This window comes from Kwoniella europaea, chromosome 1, assembly GCF_036810445.1.
Source record: "Kwoniella europaea PYCC6329 chromosome 1, complete sequence".
In the NCBI taxonomy this organism is placed as follows: Eukaryota; Fungi; Basidiomycota; class Tremellomycetes; order Tremellales; family Cryptococcaceae; genus Kwoniella; species Kwoniella europaea.
This window is the reverse complement of record NC_089487.1, coordinates 13,799,637-13,812,496: the sequence shown is the minus strand read 5'-3', so window position 1 is coordinate 13,812,496 and position 12,860 is coordinate 13,799,637. Positions and strand designations below refer to the sequence as shown.

Below are 12,860 nucleotides of genomic sequence, written 5' to 3'. Positions count from 1 at the left end.
CTCGAGTGGACCACCTCCACTTGGCGCATGACGCACGGATCCCGGTTATCTCGGACGCAATTTCGTTGGACATCAACATGGACCATGAACAAGGATTGAAGACGTACTTCGTCTACTTCTCATCCATCATTGCTCATCGATCTCTCATTCCACCACTTCCTATCATCATTCTGCTACTGAATTGAAACTGAAGGATGAGTGACATTGAAGCTGTTCGACGTGACCAAGCTCAAGGGCAAGTGGGTATACCAGACTACATCCCAACTTCCCTTGAGGAAATCGACAAGGTAGGTCTCCGTCCACCGTACCGTATCGTACCAATACACTCACCTTGTATGCTGACATTTCTTCTTCGTATACTGCTTTCAGATTTATGCAAGACTCAATGCTCGGTTTGATTCCCTAGCCACTCACAGGCTAGCGTACAGATTATATAATCTCAAACAACTTGGATACCTCATCAAGGATAATGAGAAGCGTATTCAGGCGGCGGTGTATAAGGATCTGGGTAAAGGTGAATTTGATGTCAGCTCAGGTGATGTACGTGTATCTTCCCATCGCATTCGAAGCACGAAATGGAGAGTTGATGAAGCTTGGTTGTATATGCGATATAACATATAGTTATGGCCTATTCTTAACGAGATCGATCTTGCGGTTAGAAGGGTGAAAGGGTGGATGAACGATGAGAGTAGAATTTGGGATGCAATGTTTTCTTTCAAGTTCATGAGTGAGCTTGCACACCTTCTGTCTTCACTGTATACGAGATCCGCTGATGTAGTAACTCATAGGACCAAGGATCAAAAAACAGCCCAAAGGTGTCGCATTGGTGCGTACCCTTTATGCACTGTCTCCATCACCACCATCGAGCGTATGAGCTGACGATATACCATTGCTGCAACATATATACAGATCATATCTGCTTGGGTAAGCTCAAGAATTCTGAGTCATGGTGCTACAAATGACCGAAAGCTCGTCGCTAATTAACCCTAAAGAATTTCCCCTGGCAACTCACTCTTTGTCCTTTGATTGGAGCGATAGCAGCTGGCTGTCCAGCAGTAATCAAGGTATGTCAGGCAGACGAATCATCGCTTTCCTTACAGGATCGTCAAAGATAACAGCCTCTTGTCATTGCAAAAGGTTTCGGAACACGCACCTTCTTCTTCCGCTCTTATAGCAGAACTCTTACCTCGATACCTCGATCCTGAGGGATACGCCGTAGTCTTAGGTGCCGCAGAAGAATCCACCAAGTTACTTGAGAAACCATGGGGACATAGTGAGTAGTCGCTGTCAATTCACTCACTTGTTTCATTAGATAGCTGATTCAACTCATATATAGTATTATATACCGGTTCAGGCAACGTGGGAAAGATCGTAGCGGCTGCGGCGGCCAAGACTTTGACCCCAACTACTCTAGAAGTCAGCTTATTGATTAGCGGGCATGAACCAATTCGACAAGCTGACATTTTGGTCTTCAGCTCGGTGGGAAAAGCCCGGTCGTGGTTTCGTCTTGCGCGAACATGAAGATTGCCGCTAGGAGGATGTTTACCATCAAACAGATGGCTGCTGGGCAGGTAAGCTCGAACACGCCAGAGGACGGTATGGGCGATTGGCTGACTATATTCTGCTACAGATATGCAGTGAGTTGTTTCATCATTGGATACACGACAAACAACTCATACAATTGATGATCAGTCGCTCCGGACTATGTGTTGGTGGTAAAAGACAAGGTGAATGAATTTATCGATGCATGTAAAGAGACGTAAGTAATCATGATTATCCCACTTATATCCATGAATCAGGAGACGCGGGTTTTGCCATACACGTTTGAGTGCTTGAGTGCTAATTCTGGTCCTAACCCGATTTCTCATATCAGCGTTGATACGTTATTCCCTCCATCACCCTCGCCCTGGTCATTCCTTCATACACCTCAATCATCTTCGATGCGCAATACAGGCGATTTCGACAGGATGATCAGCTATATCGACCGAGCGGAACAACAGGGTAAACTCGTTCATCGAGGCGAGATTAACAAGGATAATCGAAGGATTGGAATTAGTCTGGTCAAGATGAATCCGAATGCTGAGGGTGAAAGTGGGGGGTTGGTGGAGGATGAGGTATTTGGACCTGTCATGGCTATCATACCTGTTGATGTGAGTTAGTTCACATGGCTATCTCAAGCTACCTCTCAGTCACGCAAAAGGAAATGACGAGGTTGATGGTATCCGTGTATATCGATCACAACGCTGATCCTTTATGTATGTTTTAGGACATCGATGCTGCCATAAGGTATATCAACGCTAGACCCCATCCTTTAGCTTTGTACGTTTGTGCAAGCAAAAGATCGGTTTTCAAGAAGGGTGAGCGCGAAACGTCACAGCTCCGGATAGCGTGATATACAACTGACCTGACGTGTCATCACTTAGTCATTGATCAGACTTGGAGTGGTTCAGCTACTTGGAACGATTTTGCATTTGCTACGTATGGTGAGGTTTCTGTTCCCCCATGCAACCCCTACACATGTTGGGCAGGAAGCTGATACAAAGCTGATAGCTCGAAATTTACCGTTTGGCGGTGTTGGTGCGAGTGGCTGTAAGTGATCTACCGGCCACATTCAAGCTTCGAGACTAATGCTGCAACGAATTAGGGGGATCATATCATGGTAAAGATGGGTTTGATACCTTCACGCATCACAAGGGTGAGTATCCATCTACCGAAAGCGAAGAGACTTGGCAAAAGAATACATCAGTAGCTGATATCATATTGCATAGCCATCCTCGAGATACCTTATATGTCAGTTGTCTTTTCGCTCTGATCTGACGCGTAACTATGGAGAACCCAATTGATGTCGTTGGCAGCTTCGAACCACTCATGGCCCTCCGTTATCCGCCTTTGACCAACCTTCGAAAAACATTGTTCAAGTTCCTCTTGTGTGCCGGAGTGGGGTACTCTCGACCCGTCTCAGTGGAAGGGGAAGAGAACAAGCTGAGAAGGAAGAAAGTGGTGAAATGGATGACGACAGTTTTGGTGGGGCTGGTGGCTGTCTATCTTGGTGGATTGAGATGGAGGAGTCCGAAGGGGTAAATGTGATTGCCCCAGAGCATCAAAACGAAGAAGGCTAGTGATGAGAATGACGTGTCTGTTACATCGTCTCCGAAGTGATCTAGGTTTGTGTATCTTGGTATCCGACTGCTGGCTGCTGGCTGCTGTATGTATGTATATGTTTCATGTATGTTGAGGCTACAATCAGATAAACAGCTGCACCACTTTCTTCTTCCGTAACTTCTCTGCTACTGCCGCTCCACGTGGGACCGCACCGTGCCTGATCAGTCGAGTTTAAACTGTGCACGTACCCTCTTGTCGGTTGCGGAGATGACTGTCGGACGGATATGGATCTGAATCTGGATCTGGATCTGGATGACATGAACACGAGACGACACAACGAGCACAGCCCGCACACGCAGCGTTCACCTTGTTGGTCTCTTCCAGGACCCCCTGAAAGCGATCAATCACGCAAGTCAAGTCGATCAATAACCGCGAAGAAGTTTGACAAGGTCCTTCCAAAGCTATCAAGAAACCGGTGTTACACCGTCGCGTCACATTTCATGATAGAGGGACCATAGCTGTTCCCCCGACATCGTCAGTCATCGTCCTTTGACGGCAGGATCAGCGGAACCATAGCGTCCTCGCCATTGGAGTCTCGGAGATCGTAGAACGCGTCCTTATCCTGGTCTCTCCCCGCGGTGATCCTCATCACATCAGTAGCTCCTATCTCATTAACACTATCTGGAACATCTCGTATGATAATCCATCGCAATGCCGTCAGACACTTCCAAACGACCTCTAACAATCCTTCCAACATTCACCTCTTCCTCTTCTTCCTCCGCTTCTCGCTCACCTCACATTCGTACACCCTCAACGTCCACCTTCAACTCTTCTTCCAAACGATCCTCCCTTTCCATCATCCCCTTGAAAGTCCCTCGATCGCTTCTCAAGCTCTTTCTCTTCCTATCATTGCTAGTGGGCTTAGTATTCTTGAGTCAAGCAGGTAGAGAATCAGGTATAGAGGAAGGTATATGGGATGCATCAAGTTACAGTGAACGAAGAGGTTCTTCACCAGGAGTCAATCTACGGAAGATTCAAAATAAATTCGGACTGATACCACCTCCTAAAGCCCCTGTTAGAAACAATAATAACAAGAATATATTGCTGGATGATGATTTGTATGATGATCCTGATGATAGGTCTTCTCAAGATTCACAGGATCCATTTGAGTTATCGGATAGTAGAGTGTATAAACATCAAGAAGAGGATGGACCGAAGAATTATATATCCCCGTCAAACCAGCAGCCTAACCTCAATCGTGAAAGTCCCTCATCAATTAAGGTGAACCATCCAGGAAAATCACGAAGAGTCATACCAGGTTCATCACCTGAGAAATATACCACTGGTCCTCTACCGAATTTAGAAGAAGCCTGGGAGTTCTTGCATCCACTGCTTAGAGAGGTGAAGGAGAAGTATCAGGTGATACCGAGAGAACATGAATTGACAGCTCCTATCTTCCCGCCGTTCTTGACCGATGACTTAGTCAGCAGGTATAGACATCTGCGAGAGGAGTGGGATGAAGATAAAGGAGAATGGAAGTTGGTAAATGATAGGAGATGGTTCTTGGTGACGGTCTGTAGACAGGTTGCTGGTGAGTCAAAAATCTCTGAATGTCTCGTATGCTGTGCTTACCTCATGATGTCGCTTGTAGGTATGCTAGCAGATTGGTTCGCAGCTTGGACTGTCCTGGCCGATTTCCTAGGTCCGGAATCATTAGTGTTTTCTCTGATTGAAGGTGATTCCGCTGATGGAAGGTAAGTCGACTCGACTCTTTTTTCTTCCCAAAGGATTCTCGCTGACCTGAACCTGGACTTGCAGTGGAGAAATCATCTCTTACGCTATGCGAGCTCACCTGCTAAACATCGGTGTCCCACCAGAAAACATCAACATCAAGACATTCGCACCGAAATTCGATTGGGAGCAAATACACCGTATTGAACAACTAGCCAAAATGAGGAACGAAGGGATGCAACCTTTCTATGACACTTTACCTTCTGGCTTATCGCCCGATGGACACCCTTGGACCGGAGTGGTCTATTACAACGATGTGTATCTCTCCGCGACGCATTTCTTGGAATTGATGCATCAGCATTTCAAGCAGGATGCAGATATGACTTGTGGATGGGATCACGCTGGTAAATGGTTTTATGATGGTTGGGTTGGAAGAGATATGGCGGGTGATCTGTATACACCGTTCCCTGTGAAGGAGGAAGATAAGGATTTGCCTCAAAAGGTAAGGAAAATGTTTTTCTCAATAACAGCAACAACACTTATTTTGGAGGACATGTTGATCATTGATTCGTTGTAAATAGCTTTTCCCATCATCACCTCAGACACTTCGACGATACGAACGAATGTTACCTTTCCAAGTGTTCGCGGGGTGGAATGGAATAACTGTCCTCAATCCTCAACCATTCTATCCACCATATAACGTACGATTCAGAAGGGGTCAACCTCGGACAGAGAAATTTTGGGAATGCCAAGCTTCAGAATCGAGTTTCATCTCCTGGGATTTCTGGAAATACGGTTTCGGTAGAGTTCAGGTGGTGCCTGGGGTACATGCGACGTACGGGAAGGAAGATGCGATGTTGAGAGGTTGGGTAGAATGGCCTAATCCTGGTCCGGGGGGTAATGCAAAGGAGGAGATTGACTGGGTCGATCAGTGAGTGGAATTCACATGCTATCACACAATGTCCATGATTTGGATTTTAGGTTTGAATAAATACGCTGATCGTTTTTCAATGTGATATAGACCACCAAACAAAGTTAGATGTCATGATTGGCCAGATAAGCCCGGTAAAGGATATTGGGCATGGGTGAGTCGAATGCTAGAGAATCAACACAACATCTCGACTGACCTGTAATATGATAACACAGGACACCGTCAGATGGGTCGATCCGCCAAAACTCGAAGTTCCCAAATAATCATCTTCCTAGCAATATCGACATAGTCATAACAAATATAAATTAGACCTTTGCCACTTGTAGGTGAAGGCTATTCGCATAGCCAGATTCTGAGAGAGGTTATGGAGTTTGCCTTTGCACGAAGGTTGATTGAACAGGATCTAGCATTGTGACCTACGAAAAGGTGATCAGGGGTCAAATGGACTTGTGATGTCATTGCATTGCATTGCATAGTATAAACTGTTTTCAATTGCTTACACACATTTACTTGATTCTTTGCTGGATAATACGGGCCTTGGGCACTGTCAAGGGCTCTTATGGTACTGCGTTGACATGGCTATGTCAAAACACTAATTGTCTGACCTGTGTCTTCGTGTTGACCTATTGGAAGGCGTATCACTATGTTGTATGACGATCTCTCATGTCCACCATTTTTTGGACTGTAACCGCAATTAAGGCGACTTCGCAGATACCGCAGGGATGTGCAGAAACTTAACACCGTTGTTCTCACACTGTTTCCCTTGAGTGATTCGCACTCTGCTGCAGGGTTTCTCTGCTTCTGCAAATGCTCCCTTCATACCCTTCATACCGACGAAGACTGACCGGCAATCATTATTGACTATTCTTATCTGCAGATATTTTTTGATGTCGAGATGTAAACACATAAATATTTCGAAGACCAATGGAGTCGTCCTCTTTTGTGGACTACTTACGAGAACCTACTCAAAAACATATGCAGATTGGGTCCCGATGCTTCGCTCCTTTCCAGTCACTTCCCTTCGCCAGGCCTAGTGGGTCCGATATGCTAATGGAGTGGAGTCTCGGCATAAAGGATGCATCAAAGGGGTTATACTTCTCGCCCGAGTTGGTCGGGCTTCGTGGTCCATGTTATATAAGTGTACAATATATGTGTAGAAGGTATATGACAGTATCAAGCAGTCTTCGTTCATTGGACTACAGTACAGGATAGTAAGTCATTTGCCATCGAATGCCTAGCTTATGCCTTGCAATTCTTGATCTTCACTCTACGACATTGTAATCGCATAGAACAGCGCGGTCTTGGGTCCAGATCCTTTTTCGCCTTCTTCTCAACATGAGCTATTCCACACGCTATTCCTCCACCCCCTGTACCTTCTATCCAGGAGCTCAATGTAGTCATCCAGAATGTACGGCCTTCAGTCTTCCGCGGTATCAATCGCCACCTAGTTATGCTTACGTACCTCCTCCTACTGAGCCCTTCGTTTTAGCAAACGAAGACGCCTATCGTGCTGGATTCGTCCAAGGAAGACGAGCCTCCATGCAATCGAATGGACCTGCCGGTGCCAGTGAATATCGAAGCGGATCATCTTTTGATGAACCGCAATATTATCCTCAGGCTCATGGAAGACGGAACTCGACGTCTCGAGGTAGTCATGGCAACAATTCGAGTCGTCAGTCTCCTAAGCCGAAGAAAGCGACGCCCAGATCTTCGAGGGATACACCACACCGTAGACAATCAGGAGCGGTCTTTGATATTGAGATTGAAGAGATGCCCGATAGTGATGATAATGGTGGATCAATCAAGAATGTGGCAGAGAAACTCCGTAATATGAATTTGAATGATGATAATAGAAGTGATTCATCCAAAGCTGAAAGTGAAAGTGGAAAGACCAGTAGTTCTAGAAGCTCAAGGAGAACAACTTCATCAGAACCGATCCCAAAAGGTTATCATGGTATAGCTTTCACCATTTCTCCTATGTATAGGCAAGAGCCAACTGGGTTCAGTAGGGACACTATCATTAGATGTACGATCAAAGAGGAGTATGACAATATCAGCGATCCTGACGCCTATTGGAAAGCGGTGGGCGAACATGTTGAATCGACGATGGAAAAGTTTTACGAACCTAGGGCGACTTCAAATGAACGAGCGACAAGCATGGCATGTGTTGAAGATCGAGTGAGAAAATATCATGCGAATTATATAACCCCTAGGCAAATCAAGTTGTCGTACCCTAAGGAAATAACTAAGACAGAAGAAGAATTCCACGAGACTTTCCTCCTTGATCGACATGCGGCAAAGGCTCTGCATAAAAAGTCAAAGAGCGAATTCATGAATACCCTGCAAGCTAGTATCAAGCGTGATCTGCAATCTAAAGTCAAACGAGAGCTGATTGATCAGAGTGTCGTCCAAGATTTGAAAGTTGATACGAGCGAACAGCTCGAAGAATGTTATGATAGATTCAAAGAGACCTTTAAATGAGTTTGTCCGAGTGAGGGATGTCATCTACAATTTATGTTGCCGGTTCGAGAGACCTTATGTACAAGATTGCACTGCGAGTCCTCTTACCAGAAATATACTTGATAGGGATGTCTCCATCTCCCTTTCAATGCATATATATGCAATTTTTCGAGCAAGAGCTGATTGTAATTGTGACATTGCCACTTGGTCAAATGGCAGATTTGCAATGGTGCAAAGCCCACGCTGCTCAAAGGTACTCGACGTACAGTATAAACGACCACACTTATCCGAAAACAGCACCTATCTAATTATCATTGTCCCAGCACCAAGTACCCTTAGATGGTTGGAGATCTCCACTGATCTTCAGTATGGCGTCGGCTTCCGCGAATCAGAAGCCATCATAGGCCGAGGGTGGTTTCCAGCATCACTGTACACCGCGTATGTGGTGACCGCCTTCCATCCCGGAGAATGTTGCTACAGGAGAACTACGACAAGAAATGAAAGGATCTTTCTTGTTGCGGATTTGCCAATCGGAAGGTCGATCGGTACGATTCTTACACGATATGTGAGGAATGATTGACCAGGTCTCATGGTATATAATCCATACCATTACAGTATAGCCGTTTCCCGCGGTTTTTCATAGACTCCATCAACATGTTTCCTTACAGTCAATACCCTCCAAGCACCAACACTTACGGCGATGCATATTACGATCCTCAAGGTAGGCGAGGTAGTATGCCGCATCCGGGTGGCGAATATGTGTATGACAACCCTTCTAGGACCCTTCCCAGTCCTCGACGAGCGAGTTTAACGGAAAAGCTGAGTGCCGCTCGAGCCGGTGCTATGTATGGTAGACAGGAGTATTCACAATGTTATGCTGGTCCAGAAGCACAAGAGTATCCTAGGGACAATGAGCGACCCTCTCATACTAGCCAAGTGACCGAAGGTCGACCGCTGAAGAGTATCACAAGTGGTGGCTCAACTCAACCTGACAGTAAGTACTGTACAGTATCATTCTCTGAAGTCTCACCGTAGTGGTTGGATTGAATGATTTTTTTGCACTTCAGGATCAATGGTACTTTCTTCATCGAATGCAAAATCTACCAGCCCATATATGATATTCAAAGATCACCGTAAACAGGTAAGTCCAGATACTTATACAGTGTTCTGCTCAGACCATGCTTAACGTATGCCATGCGGTTGTAGAACACATATCACCTATCTTCAAACAAGAGCGTCAATCCCAAAAGTTCTCTTGCTTACATCGAGAATGATAAATGTTCATATTCGCACAAGTTAGGCCTGATCCTCAGAGCCCACCATATTGGTTCCGAAGAAGATATGACGATTCAAATTCCGATGCAAGAAGGATGGGAATGTAACGATCAGCGTACTTTCGAAGGAGATTTGAATGGGGCTCTGACGAGTTTCTTGGAGATTACTATGAAGGGGGTCTTGAGGAATAAGGAATCTCGAAGAGCACCGCTCGAAGATGTTTTGTCGCAAGCTAAGGAGCAGAGGTCGGTGTATATGAGGACCAAGGGTACTTCCTGATCTGTAGAGTTATTTCTTAGCTTCATAAGGCTTTACCTCTATTGTACATGCAATGTACCTATTTGGTTAATCCTTTGCATTCCAACGTAAATCAAAGCATATGATTCATGGTTGAATTAACCGATTTCCTCAGACCAGAAGAATGCTCAACCATATAATGCATATTGGCAGAATAGTGTCTTCGGTGAGGTGGATGATAATTCTTGTGGCGGATGATTGAGATCATAGAGAGGATGGACAACCGCTCTAACGATGACTCGAGCTTCTGAAATGTATGGCTGAGTACTGACCCTAAAAGGTCTAGTGCTCTCCTTTCCTTTCACTCAGGTATAAAAAAGGAGACAGCAGATATATATGTATATAGTACTATGAGCCCAACTAGATTGGTCACCTGGTGATTCTCTCAGGAAGAAAGAGAAGACATGACATATCAAAGGATAGATCGGCGAGCCAAGCTCCTTTTTCAGCTGGCCCTAGAAGGTAGGATAGGTGTTGTATTGCCCAATGCCTTACTGGTAGAGCCCAACACTCTCCTGTTAAACCTGACTTAAATCAAGACATCCCAGGAGGGCCCAATCAGTATTCACCTCAGGGAAGGATGGCATCGCCAACCACATCAGCAATTCGAACAAGCCGTCGAGGAATGTCTGCGTATGGATGCGGAGGTGAGTTACGGTGACGTAGGTAGTCAAGCAATGGATGATACGATCGATGGGATCCTCAAGGATGCAAGACAATGGCGTGAGGAGGTTTGTCAAAGTCAACTTGCTCAAGAGATGAAGCAACGTAGAAAGTCAAAATAATACTGATCTGATGGAAATACTTCGGTAACTGTCAGTACTGTATAATGATGTCTTGATATGATGCACAGCATGTTGGATATTGTACTTCCGTTATACACTATGTCCACCATCCATCTGTGATATGTAATATGTGAATTGAATTGGGCGACAGTATTATCCAACCATACAACAACACTGGGGAATCTTCTATCACATATCTCATATTCAGTCGATCTCTATAGGTTCACCTCTCCCTGAACCACCATTGATCATACCTCTATTCTTGTCTTTTTTATTATTCTCATTATTGTTGTTATGAGCTTTAGATCCTTTCGGAATAGGTGGAGGAGGGACTGTATCGGGAACAGGTATCGGTTCGATGTAAGTTGCGAGTGATTTGAGGGTTGGTATAGATTTGATGGGGAATCGAGTTCTGCAAAGACATAATCACAGATCAGCACATGAGCTTCATTTTCGTAGTCAAACGTCAAGCGCATTCGGTGTGACGTCTGGTGGTTATCAACCACTTGGTTATACTCACTTGCACATCAGACAGACTGGTCTAGGTTCGCAGAAGACTATGAAAGAACATTCGAGATATCAGCGATTTGCAGCCTACCGAAGTAAAGCTTGAGAGGTAAGTTGTAGCTAGACTCACTACTCAGACAGACGCTACACACGAACCCTACGTCTAGCGTCTTATGATGACAGAAACATACCGCTCGGAAACCGACGGCATCTTGAGGTGGAACTGCGAAGGGATGATGACGGAGTGATGGAGGAGGCAAGTAAAGGGCCTAATCATCAGAAGTGATACATTAGCAGGGGCAACATCAACATCATCATTCTTCACTTCTCGACGGAAAGTGGATGACTCACATGTAGATACTGCAATAACCCTCCTCGTCCGTTCCATTGCCAATATATTCCCTCTGTAAGGTGCGCAGCCTGCTGTAAGAATATGGGAGGCGAGGCATCTATACTCGGCGGCGGAAGGGATAACACATCTATAGGGACTTTCTGCGACACATTGAAGACGACGAGAACAATTCATCAGCTACTATCAACCTTACGATTCACGGTGAGAAGTCATTCCACGATGGGCAGATTTGTAAACTTACAGCTTTCTGAGCAGCGAAAACGCAGTTCATCAACCCCACATAACCACCTCTCATCTGACCTCCATTCCCGCTCTTCCCATTTGGTGCTGTCCCATCAACTTGTCCATTTGCACTCCCATTCCCGTTCGTCTGATCTGGATCTGACGAAAAAGAATTCGATACGTTCTCACCAGGCGTAGCATTTATGACTAGTATGCGTGTTTCAGGTTTATCGGGACCTGATGCGGTGGCCGCTGAGGGATCCTGAGTAGCTGTTGGGTCCACCAGGGCTGCTGAGGCTGAAGTATGGGGTACGATTCGATTGACAACTATTGGTATGGTATCAAGTCAACTCTGCCCTTTTATGAGGACATTCGAAAGCTTAGCTGTACTTACAGCATAATGCCTTGGTCAGGGCCGACACCATCGCTGGTGGTTCTGGATAAATCCTTGATGTCAGCTCTTCAGGCTTTTTGAAGGGGCTGAAATGGATATGAACATACGATTTAATGATTTGATATCACCATTTTCCATCCTGCGCTGTTCCTCTTTTGCCATCTCCTTCAAACCCCCTTCTATCCTTGTATCTAGCAATTGGAAGGGGTGATATGTATTCGGACGAGGCTTTGATGGACCAGCAACTGCGTTCGATGGTGGAGGATACAATAATTTGCTATTTTCCCAAAATCAATTGTTACCTGTCATTCTCATTATTGCACAAAAGAAACACCATCGCAAGACTGTTTATGGTAGAATTAGTCACTCACGCTCTACCCGCACTGGCACCATAAACTACTACCTCATTACCCCACCTACTCGCAAGATGAGCATTCAGAAATACCATGAGTAAAGTGACGAAATCAGGTAGAGATACGGGTGTAGCTTGAGCTTTGTCTATGATCGGTTGATCGGGGACAGATGGTAAGGGAGGTGGAGAAGCTAGTAGAGACCATGATAATGGATGGATGTCCAGTATGACCAGGAGAATCGAGGGAGGGGTTGTTTTGGGATATGATTTGTGGTCTGGTGGTGGGGGAGCCATGATGATTTGGCGTCCTCCTCTCTTCTCTCTTCTCTATCTTTGGGAAGGATTGTGCAACTGATAAATAATGTCTTCATCCATGCTATCATCATCATCACCGTCTCTATCGTTCTTTATCAACCATCATGATCATCAATCATCCTTGATCGGACCTGCGG

The 12,860-nt window shown here is 45.4% G+C and overlaps 5 protein-coding genes across 5 annotated transcripts; 4 read left to right on the top strand and 1 right to left on the bottom strand.

The window, feature by feature from the left end:
• Nucleotides 1-194: 194 nt before the first annotated feature.
• V865_005263 (uncharacterized protein) lies at nt 195-3,081 on the top strand (the record flags this gene model as incomplete). Its single annotated transcript, XM_066229036.1, has 18 exons — nt 195-287; nt 370-540; nt 622-727; nt 789-826; nt 910-924; nt 993-1,064; nt 1,138-1,273; nt 1,337-1,416; nt 1,476-1,571; nt 1,631-1,637; nt 1,693-1,759; nt 1,874-2,150; nt 2,267-2,357; nt 2,424-2,483; nt 2,551-2,589; nt 2,645-2,695; nt 2,769-2,790; nt 2,856-3,081. The coding sequence occupies 18 exons, from the start codon at nt 195-197 to the stop codon at nt 3,079-3,081; spliced, it is 1,647 nt and encodes a 548-aa protein (XP_066085133.1).
• Nucleotides 3,082-3,813: 732 nt separating this feature from the next.
• On the top strand, nt 3,814-6,027 carry V865_005262 (uncharacterized protein; the record flags this gene model as incomplete). Its single annotated transcript, XM_066229035.1, has 6 exons — nt 3,814-4,693; nt 4,754-4,856; nt 4,921-5,335; nt 5,415-5,764; nt 5,855-5,918; nt 5,980-6,027. The coding sequence occupies 6 exons, from the start codon at nt 3,814-3,816 to the stop codon at nt 6,025-6,027; spliced, it is 1,860 nt and encodes a 619-aa protein (XP_066085132.1).
• Nucleotides 6,028-7,099: 1,072 nt separating this feature from the next.
• V865_005261 (uncharacterized protein) lies at nt 7,100-8,245 on the top strand (the record flags this gene model as incomplete). The annotated part of the gene is made up of 1 exon (XM_066229034.1): nt 7,100-8,245. The coding sequence occupies one exon, from the start codon at nt 7,100-7,102 to the stop codon at nt 8,243-8,245; it is 1,146 nt and encodes a 381-aa protein (XP_066085131.1).
• Nucleotides 8,246-8,878: 633 nt separating this feature from the next.
• Nucleotides 8,879-9,778, top strand: V865_005260 (uncharacterized protein; the record flags this gene model as incomplete). The annotated part of the gene is made up of 3 exons (XM_066229033.1): nt 8,879-9,218; nt 9,292-9,365; nt 9,431-9,778. The coding sequence occupies 3 exons, from the start codon at nt 8,879-8,881 to the stop codon at nt 9,776-9,778; spliced, it is 762 nt and encodes a 253-aa protein (XP_066085130.1).
• A 1,007-nt stretch (nt 9,779-10,785) lies between these two features.
• V865_005259 (uncharacterized protein) lies at nt 10,786-12,702 on the bottom strand (the record flags this gene model as incomplete). The annotated part of the gene is made up of 8 exons (XM_066229032.1): nt 10,786-10,993; nt 11,102-11,138; nt 11,219-11,357; nt 11,440-11,580; nt 11,682-11,989; nt 12,057-12,098; nt 12,164-12,333; nt 12,428-12,702. The coding sequence occupies 8 exons, from the start codon at nt 12,700-12,702 to the stop codon at nt 10,786-10,788; spliced, it is 1,320 nt and encodes a 439-aa protein (XP_066085129.1).
• Between the last annotated feature and the right edge of the window lie 158 nt (nt 12,703-12,860).